At 35.5% G+C, this 10,863-nt stretch overlaps 1 protein-coding gene across 1 annotated transcript; it reads right to left on the bottom strand.

Moving 5' to 3' along the window:
- Window positions 1–9,291: 9,291 nt before the first annotated feature.
- LOC121214068 (uncharacterized) lies at window positions 9,292–10,359 on the bottom strand. Its single transcript, XM_041087824.1, has 3 exons — window positions 10,327–10,359; window positions 9,854–10,059; window positions 9,292–9,549 (listed from the first exon to the last, which is right to left on the bottom strand). Exons 1-3 carry the CDS (start codon window positions 10,357–10,359, stop codon window positions 9,396–9,398), a joined length of 393 nt encoding a protein of 130 aa, XP_040943758.1. The 3' UTR covers window positions 9,292–9,395.
- Window positions 10,360–10,863: the final 504 nt, after the last annotated feature.

Genomic DNA, 10,863 nt, shown 5'->3' with positions numbered 1-10,863 from the left:
GGGCTTAACCTAGAAATAACAACCAGCACGAATGCCTTCGGGACTTAACCCGGAAATAACAACTAGCACGAATGCCTTCGGGACTTAACCCGGAAATAGCAACCAGCACGAATGCCTTCGGGACTTAACCCGGATATAATCCTCAATTGTCATGCACAAAATATATTTATATTATAAATCATTAACAATTCATTTACATTATTAGATCACAAACACAACATGATTATCCATCATTCATTTTTGGCTCAACAGCTCATACAAATGACACGATTCCGTTTCGCTACTCTACATGAGTTTCTATAACCATTCGATTACAAGCCGATGCACTACCCATTTATTTCAATATGTAAATCAAGAGAAACCATCAGGTCACAATTTATTTATTATGCTATATATATAAATATATAAATATATAACATTGTTTAATCAAATCATAAGCTAAGTTCCATTACTCAAAGAGTTACCTCGGATTTATTTGAACAACTGCGGATAGGCTACTCGATTGGTTTCTCTTTTCCCTTATTCGAAATTGCCCCCCTATGCTCTTGAGCTTTAATTCAACAAATTTTAAACTAAACATTAATCGACTATTCAAATATTATTTTCAGAATATAATACATATATACTCGACTTTCACACATACAGATTATAGTAAGCTTATAAGAAAACATTAAGCAACTCCTTAACAAATTTTTATCAATGATTACCCATAATCACAAATTCACAATAAGCTGTCTTCTTGAGCAACAGTCACTAAATTATTTATAATTGGAGCTACGAAACTTCAAATAAATTTCTGTAAAATTTTCCTGAAAATAGACTCATATATCTTTTATTCATAAAATTTTCAGAATTTTCAGTTTGGCCAATCAATACCAGATTTTCTTAAAGTTTCCCTTGTTTCACTGTTTGACTAATCTGACCACTCTTCACTACGAAATAAATTTCTCATTGTACAAAATTAAAAACATGACATTGTTTATTTCATTTGAAACTAGACTCATTAAGGAGTCTAAGCATATAAATTTCATCATTTGACTATTTTTATACGTTTTATAGTGATTTTATAAATACAGAACAGGGGATCTAGAAGTCATTTTGACTCTATCCCACATTACTTCAATTATCTCATTATTGACAATTCTTTTGCTTTTATAGTTTCTTTTATAAGAAACTAGACTCATCAAGCTTTAATTACATAATTTTTTCAGCTTCTAACTCAACTCCCACAATTTATAGTGATTTTTCCAAAATCACTTTACTGCTGCTGTCCTAAAAAGATTATTGCCAATTCACTCTTTCCCACATTCTTTGTATACATATTATTTAATTATTTATCACCCTAGATATTATTAGCTAAATAGATCAATTGTACATATATACCGCCAAGACCGTACCTAATAATTTTACTTATACATAACATTACTCAAATTCTTCGAAATCATACTAACAAAAATATCATGTACTATGCCGAACCTTTAGGAAATCAAGCACCTAATTTATCCATTTCAAAACACCTAATCGGCATTTGTTCAAGACATTAAGCAAAGTCTAGGTTCGGCTATTGCACATATGAGTATCAGAAATTATAGTTTTTAACAAGATCAACTTCTTTCATCAACAATTTCTTCATCAAAACTTAAAGATAAAAATCAAATTCCTTCCTTATCTACCATAACTGAATGTTCAATTCAACCATCCAAATTCAAAGTTTTGGATGAACAAACTAGAATTTCAAAAATCTAACTTGATTTACTAACCTTCCTTAGGTTTCAAATGGCTGAATGTTTGCTCCCCTTTTTCTCCCTTTTGGTTCGGCTAAGAAGAACAAAGTTAAGACTTTGTTTTCTTCCCATTCTTTCTATTATTATTTTCATTTTATTCATCTATACTATAAAATATTAAGCCATTAACTAATAATTAATACATATTTTTATCTATCACTTCATCATGGCCGGCCACTACTTGTCAAAAATGGATATTTGACATGCAAACCCATCCTTTTTCTAACATGCATTATTACGCCACTTTGAGATTAACCTATCATCTTTCACATTTATTTCACATGAGTCCTATTTAATCTATTTCACATACAAATGATAAAATTAAAACATGAAACTTTCACACGTGCATGTACACATATAGTAAGCATAGATTATAACGGTTAATTATTTTTATGACTCAGTTTTGTGGTCCCAAAACCACTTTCCGACTAGGGCCAAATTAGGGCTGTCACAATTGGTCTCCCTCTTATGAGTGTTCGTGCACTCGCAAGACTACCATAGCCAAACTTTTGGCTTTCGGCATTTCAGCTTTTCAGCATTTCAGTATTTCGCCATTTCGGGTTTTGTCAAGTCATAGTGTGTGTGTAGTGGATGTACACACCTGGTAATAAAACGTCCTGTGATTTTCTTAGCCCCAAACCTACAATCAACATCATCCTTCAATTAATCGCATGCTTAAAACATATCTCTACCAAAACCGAAACCTCACCTTTCACCTTACCTTGCGTGACAAGTTATAACATTCCCTTCTTTAATCACTAACCATGATCAACCCCTAGATCTGCACCAATCTTAATTATTAAAACCAGAATAACAGGTGACTTGTATCCAACACAAGTCCCCCTTACCTTAACTATGACCATTCGGCCAACTAAGATCAAGAACACTTACCAAGGTTTCTCTCCTAAGGAGCAAATCGACGGAGATCTAAAGACTGAGATTCGATACCTATTCCTACCCAAAACCGATTAGAAGAAGTGAAGGAAAATAATCGATACTTAGCAAAACAAACCGATTAGAAGAGCGAATACTTACACTAGAATCGACTAAGTGGAAAGGGTAATGGCAGCACTAAGGGTATTCAACCAGAGAGGTGTTCGACCCTTGAGATTTGTATGGCAAACAAAGGGTTATTCGGCACCAAGGGAAAAGGAAGAAAGAATCGGTTAAACCAAAAGTGAAACAAAGAATATTGTTTAGAGGAAAGATGGGAAATCGACACAAAGAAAAAAAGTAAAGCAAAGGGCTTTCGAGTTTTAGGGAAAAGTGTTTCTGGCAACAAAGTGAAGGAAAATTCGGCATTTGCCTGGCATCCTACCAATCGGCACCTATTTATAGCCCCTATAGCCAAATTTCTCAAGCCCAAGTTCCCAATTCGGCTTCATCTTATCCTTACCCCTCATCTCCTCATTTTTCTCCCTGATAACCCCTTGATCCTTTCCTCCAATTTCTCCTCTTATAATTCCCTACAGAGTTCAATGCAACGCCACCTCTGTCCACCCTTTAAGCAAAACTAAATCCCTTATTTGAGCAAAGTGGGATTCGAACCCCAGACCTCTGACACTAGCCACACGCCACTTATCCCCTGGGCCAACAGGCTCTTTTCTATCCAACTTTCCCTTCATTTATTCAAAAGCCCACCGACTTGTCATCAGGGTTCTTTTAATAATTTTAATAATTAAACTATAATTTCTTTTACCCTTAGGTTCAAACTCAAACCTTGACCAAGACCTACCATCACATAATTAATACTTAATCGGACATTCCAAGCACACAAAAAGAAAAAAATTTGAGATTTCGGGATTTTTGGGTTTCGAGATTTTATAGGCGTTACAAAAATACACACATGTAGCACATGGGTAAATTTTCAAACATCAACCCTAGCTTAAGTAAATGGTAGAAATAGCTAGATCTTGTTACAAGGATTTCAAAAATGTAAATATCATTCAAATCAAGGCAAGAACAGACTTACTATTGAGCTTAGAAAGCTTGAACAAAACCTTAGCCATGGCTTCCAAGCAAATTTCAGCCAAAGGTTGAAGATGAGCATAAATTTGGCTTTTATTTTCCCTTTTTATTATTTTAATTAACAAATAACCAAAATGCCCATAACTTAAAAATACTCTATTTCACCTATTTCAGGTTCATTTTTGTCCAACAAATTAACCAATGGTCTAATTACCATATAAGGACCTCCAATTTAAAATTTCATAGCAATTAGACACCTCTAGCTTCTAGAACTCAAGTTTTGCACTTTTTACAATTTAGCTCTTTTGACCAAATTGAGTGCCCAAACATCAAAATTTTCGAACGAAATTGTCATGAAATAATCCCGTGAAATTATAGACCATAAAAATGTAATAAAAACAAATTTTATTGTGTCGAATTTGTGGTTTTGAAACCACTATTCTGAATATGCCCTAATTCGGGATGTTAAATTCTCGAATAATTAATTCCATCTAGAGGCCTTAAATATAACTCTTTTTAAGATTTATCACACCCCTAAACCTGAATTATTGCTTCTCCTCAAGCAAATGATTTATGGATATGCTTGAATGCATAGAATTGCCAAAACAATCGATCACCAAATGTACTGCCAAATCATATTGAGCATACTGTGTACCTCTATTCTAAGCAATCTTCTATTGAAACAAAGAAAAAATTACTTACAATTGTTGTAAACCTATTTAGCAATTGAAGTGCAGAAAATGGTTCCTAAATGTAAAATTTTCTAAATATTTTAGCAATTAAAACTATAGCAGGTCTCACTAAATATACTTAGGTTATCTATCTCCTAACTCAGTTTTTTTTAGGAAATTATTCAATTTTCAACACAAAATTTCCTAGGGAATTCATATTTTTATAAGATTATATACTTGACAACCTCAATGGAGCATACACTAGATTGCCACGTTATAGCAGCTTAATTTTAGGTTTGGTCGGAACAGTGGTTTTGGGGCCACAAATCTGACGTAAGAAAATTTATTTTTATTATATTTTTATAGTATACAATATCACGGAATGATTTCATAAAAATTTCGTTTGAAAATTTTGACGTTTGGGCACTCAATTTTTTCAAAAGGACTAAATCGTAAAGAGTGCAAAACTTGAGTTCTAGAAGCTAGAGGTGTCCAATTGTTATGAAATTTTAGATTGGAGGTCCTTAAATGGTAATTAGACCATTGAATAATTTTTTGGACAAAAATGGACATGAAATAGATGAAATAGAATATTTTTAAGTTAGGGGCATTTTGGTCATTTAAGTAATTAAATGACTTAATAAACAAAATAAAAGCCAAAATTTCTTCTCCATCTTATTCCTTGGTCGAATTTTACATGAAGAAACCATGGCTAGGGTTTTCCAAGCTTCCAAGCTTGATTGTAAGTCCGTTCTAGCCTTAATGATTTTTACGTGTTTTAAATCCACGTAACAAGATCTATCTATTTCTACCATTAATTTTATTATAAGTCTTGGCTTCCACAAAATTTTTCTTTTTAAGGATAAAACCCCCATCTTTGGCCAACAGGGTTATAAGTTTATTTTGGTAAAAACATGACACAATGGGCCTGCTGGTCTAGTGGATAGTGGCGTATGGAGTGTGCTAGTGGTATAAGGTTTGAATCCCTACTTGTGCAAATGGAGATTATTTTTGCTGGTGGCCTTGAGAGGAAGTTGTGTTTGACCGAAACACCAAGAGTTTGGACATATTTGAATGGGGTTGTTGTTAGCTGAATTTGAAGAGATGGATGAGAGGAAATTAAGGAGAAAATCAAGCAAGTTCAAATTTGGAGAAGAGTCTTGCTAGGTTTGAACTCTGGCACTTAGTGTTTCGATGGTGTAGGGATGTTGGGGAATGTGTTTAGTGTGTGGAAGGCTGAACAAAATTGGGGAGTTCTTTTGGGTAAAATTTCGTTATGTATTGGTAATTGGTGATTTCATTTCGGGATTTTGCCAAATTGTGGTTTTGCTCACTCTTTGTTTTCTGAAGCCAATTTTTGCTAGGAAGGCTTTCGGTATCGGTTGTTTCTGGCTAGTGTTTTCGGGTACTTTCATTTTGGGACTATCTCGATTGCTGTTCTTCTCCTCTTTGACAACTGTTTTTCCTTGATACCTTTTGTAGCCGAATAACCTCCTTTCTTTTCTCTCTCTGACCCTTTTGGTTTTTAGCCTTAGTCTTGATTGAATCTCTCATTCTTCTCCCTGACTCAATTGATCACCTCTTTGATCGAATACATTTTTTCTTCCCTCTCTCAAATCTTTTTGTTCTTCTTGCTTGGGCCGAATCTCCTTGATTGACTATTGTCGAAAGTCATTTGAGTTATTGGTAAGGGTATCTATAATCGCTTCATTATTACTTTTCTGGCCGAAACTCTGTTAGCTCTACTGCTAAGTTTCAGCTTTCCCCTTCTATTGTGGAAGTTCAAGCCGATTATTCTTCTTATTACAAGCAATCTATTCACTTTTGGGGTAAGCGCTTTAAATGAGATATGTTTTTATAAGACTTTAAATACCTATAATCGATCGAATGTTTCTTATGAAGGTCGAAGTTTTGGAGTGGTACATGGGTGTTAAGTCAGTAAGGATCTGCGATTGTTGGTTTGGTAGTGACAGTGGATCAAACGAATCATTTTCAATATTATGGTATGGATTAACGATGGTTTTAGGCTAATGAGGAATTGTTATTAATCATAGGTGTGTTGATCTCGGAAGCGTTTCAATTACAACCCCATAACAGGTGTATGTAACACTGCCATTGGATGTGAAACTGCAAAGGTTGAAAAGCTGAAAAGCCAAAAGGCTGAAAAGCAAAAAAAGTGGGTTGACGACACAACAAGGGTGTGTCGGCGCCCGTGTGGCAGGCCGTGTGACAAAACATGGTTGTGTGGTCTACGAGATGGCCATGAGAGTCTTCATGGGCCGAAACGATTATGCCCGCGTGGCAGGCCGTGTGACAAAACATGGCTGTGTGGTCGACGAGATGGCCATGAGCGTCTTCATGGGCTGAAACAATACTGTGCCATTTTGGGCCGAACTGGGCCATGTAAGGCCAATGGGCCTGTGGGCCCCACAGGGAATCAATCACATAAAAGTGTGGTTACTATTAGGCTAGGGTGTGTAAACCACAAGGCTAAGGCCAATTTGGGCTATGTGGGCCATACGAGCGTGTAGGCCCACATAGACCCACAATATGGGCCATAGGTCCATTACCATCGATTGACTGTTAAGGTTGCACGAGCCGCCAAGAAGACTATAGACCTGCTGTTGGGCCGATAAGTGTACCTGGACCCTTATTTTTGGTAAGATGACTGTTTTACCCCTATGTGATGTTTGACTCTTTAAGCATGCCATTTTTACTGTATGTACATTTATATCATGTTGCATTGCGTGGGGTGGAGTATATGATTTTGGATGAACTGTACTGAAAGGCTATAAGCCTATTACTGGTAGCTCTGCTGTAAATACTATTTTAGTGCCATAACCAGTACGACTTGGTGTGTAGGGTTGGGTGGGTCAATTTTATCCCCATATGGTGCGTAGGGCTAGTACGAAGATAGTGTGTAGTGGATGGCTTGGGTAGGATTCTATGTTTGCATACTATACTGAAATGGGCTAAGGCCCAGAATGCCACTGATTCTGTAATGGGCTCAGGCCCAGACTGTTACTGCTACTGAAAGAAGGGCTAAGGCCCCTAACTGAAATGAGGGCTTATGCCTAAATTGGGTTTAATTTGATTGTATGCTTTTATGGGATTTCACACACTAAGGTTTCGTAAACTCACCCATCTGTTAACTGTGTAGGAAATCCCAGGCTTAGACGAAACGAGGCGACAAAGGACTCAGAAGTGGCAACTCGCCGAAGTTTTTTTTAATAATATAATTAAGATTTTATTTTGGGTTTCAATATATAATAAGGCCTCTATAATTTTTAAAATTTTTTGGGTTTATTTATTTTTTATTTAAATCTTCTAGTAGTAGGATGCGAATTTTCAAAAGATACGCATGATTTACCAAAATACCACGAATATGCAAAACCATTTCAAAAGCTTCTGCGATAAATGTGATTTTTTAATTAAAAAGTTTTAAAGTGAATACTTTTTGATAGTGACGCAAATTTTAAAATCATTTTCTAGTTCACACAAAGAGGCTAACTAAACATTGGGCTTTTCAAACGATTTCACGCTTTACGAAAAATAATTCAATGTGACATTACCAAATTCAGCCATAATGTCCAGGTCTGGTTTGGGGTGTTACAATTTGGAAAGAAATAGTTATTACAATTTGAAATATGTTGGGCTCTATGCATGAAAACATGCATATACATAAGTAACGTGTACTTTTTCTAAAATGTTTAAAATGATTTGCTAATTATGAAACATGCTTGAATGGAGAAATTATGGCTATTAGATTGAAAGTCGAGTAATGTTAAATTATTTTGATAAATAAAAAGCAAGTAAACATGTGAATAGGTTATATTACAACCTTGAGATTTATAGCTATTTTTATATTAACATGTGCTTATATTGTCAAGCATAGTATATGACTAACATGAGTTGCTCATTATTTTCATATGGACTTACTAAGCTATATAGCTTACCCTCTTCCTTTCCCATGTCTTATAGGTTAAATTAGCTAACTCGGATTGAAGATTGACGAAGATGCCATCACACTATCAAGCTATCATTTGGGTATAAGTGAACACAAGTATTTTAAGTTTATGGCATGTATAGGGACTTCGTCTTTTGATTAATTATGTCATTATTAATTTGGCCAAGTGTGTTGGCTTATAGTGATTTGGTGATTCATTTTGTATATGGCCATGAGATATGGTTCATATTGATTATTTGGTTGTGAACATATTCATATATGCATGCATGTGCCAAGGTCATACATGGTGTGATTAAAATTGTTTGGCATGGATGAATTGTTAATGTGACTATGGATGTTTGATGATGGAATTGTGAGTGAGTGTCATGATAATAACTAAGACATGAGTATGTTAAATGGAAGTAAACTTCAACTTTTAGTGCATGCAAATTTATAAATTTGGCTTGAAAAAGTATGAAGTTTTATGCATGTATTTGTAAAGATGGAATGATCATGATCATGTCTTGTTTGTGTATGTTTTAAGTGCTCAATTATGCCATGTTAAGTGCCCTTTAAGTCATGTATGTGTTTCTGCAAATAAGGGTAGCAATTGGCTTGGAAAATAGCCTTGTATTTGTCTACACGGGTAGACACACAGGCACGTGTCTAGGTCGTGTGTGACACACGATCAACCCTATGGGCGTGTGATCTGGCCGTGTGTCCCCTACACCCTAATTAGGTAAAATAGAATGCCTAGTAGTAAACACACGGGTAGAGACGCGGCCGTGTGAAGGACACGACCTTAGCATACGGGCATGTGACTTGGCCGTGTGCCCCTATTTTTCTAATGACGTTGTAGCGGGCCAAATTCGCCCGGCCCATTAGCCTCAAACTAAATAGTAAAAATAAATAAATAAATAAATAAATTTAAAACCCAAGTTTTATTAACAGTCCAATAAAAGTCCATCAGTCCAAGTTACATAACCCAATTTTAAACCCAAAATATTACAAACCCAAAATTACAATTTACAGGGCCCAATAGGCCCAGAACATTAAACCCAGACAAACCCTAAGCCACCCCCTTTCTCCTGCGCTGCAACAGCAACTGAACGGTAGCTCCATGCCTCCGTATGCCTCAGCCTCCTGGCGCCACACCCCGTACGCCGACGCACACCTGTACCTGTGAAGAAAGGAACAACCACGTAGCAAAAACAGACAAAAAACAACGAGGAATATTGTATTTCCATTTTTTCATTTTTCTTTTACCCGATTCAGCTATAAAGCCAGGGGATTTCATCAGTTGTAACGTACATTCACAGAGAATACAAACACACAATACATACACAATACAGTTTGCTTAAAAATCAGAGAGTCACTTCTTGAGAAGGTGATCTTTGTTCCTCGATTCTATTTGTTATTTCCTCCGTTTTTATTTTTATCATTTTTACATTCAAAAAAAAAAAGAAAGGAAAAAGGGGACTTACCTTGAGATTGAGCCGCGGATTCCCTTTAGCTTCGTCGAAATCGGGGTTTGAAGGGAACCCGGTGGCTGAAAGAAACCATGTTTCGAAACCTGCGAGCGTCGGTCTCCATACCTTGCGGCGGGCTGGTCTCTTGGAAGGAGAAAACGCAGGTTATGGCTGAGGAGAAGATTGGAGGCTAGGGTTCGGCTGAGTGGGCTAAAAGGGCCCTTTTATAAGACCTCAAACGGTGTCGTATTGACATCAAAGACCGACCCGATTTGATTCCAAACCCGATGACCCACGTGCTTTTCTGCGGTGAGGGATTATTTGTAAGCTAGGTCCCTCCTCCCTGTGTGGCCATTCGAATGCATTCCTTTTGTTTTATTTATTCCTTTTAATTTAGCCCCGAAATCTATGTTTGTCTGCAAAGGGGTCCAAGCCTAAACACTGCGTTTTGGGGAACTGGGTTATTTCCAGTTTAAGTCCCCACGCACTTGCACGCATGGCATACTGGTCCCTATTATCATTTCTATTTATTTTATATTCGAATTATCCCCTCTATTTTAGTTTATTTTTTTAATTAAGTTTTAGTCATTTTATAATCCATTTTATTTCTAATCAGTTATTTGTATTCTTTAAATGTCTTTAGAAATTGTTACCTTTTTTTATTGTAATTTTTTTTTCGTGTAATGTTAATATCATATTTCATATACTTTGAATGTTTATTCCTTTCACGCTGTCATAAACGTATATTTTTACCTTATATTAGAGTTAATTTTATTTCATATATGCATATATTGTTAATCTTATATTATTTCATTCATATGTCTTTTTAATTCATTCTTGTACTTTATTATATAACCCTACATAATGCATCTTTTAAATCACTATTATCATAAGTATGTGTACATTAATGACCATGTTTCATCTATATATATTTCTAAACCTATACGTTTTACATATGTATATATATATATTTTTACTCATCAGCATGTTTTTAAATCTATTGTTTAATTTATAATAAAATTAAT

This window comes from Gossypium hirsutum, chromosome A01, assembly GCF_007990345.1.
Source record: "Gossypium hirsutum isolate 1008001.06 chromosome A01, Gossypium_hirsutum_v2.1, whole genome shotgun sequence".
NCBI classification, from domain to species: Eukaryota; Viridiplantae; Streptophyta; class Magnoliopsida; order Malvales; family Malvaceae; genus Gossypium; species Gossypium hirsutum.
The sequence above is the reverse complement of the archived record's forward strand: the minus strand, read 5'-3'. Positions and strand labels throughout refer to the sequence as shown.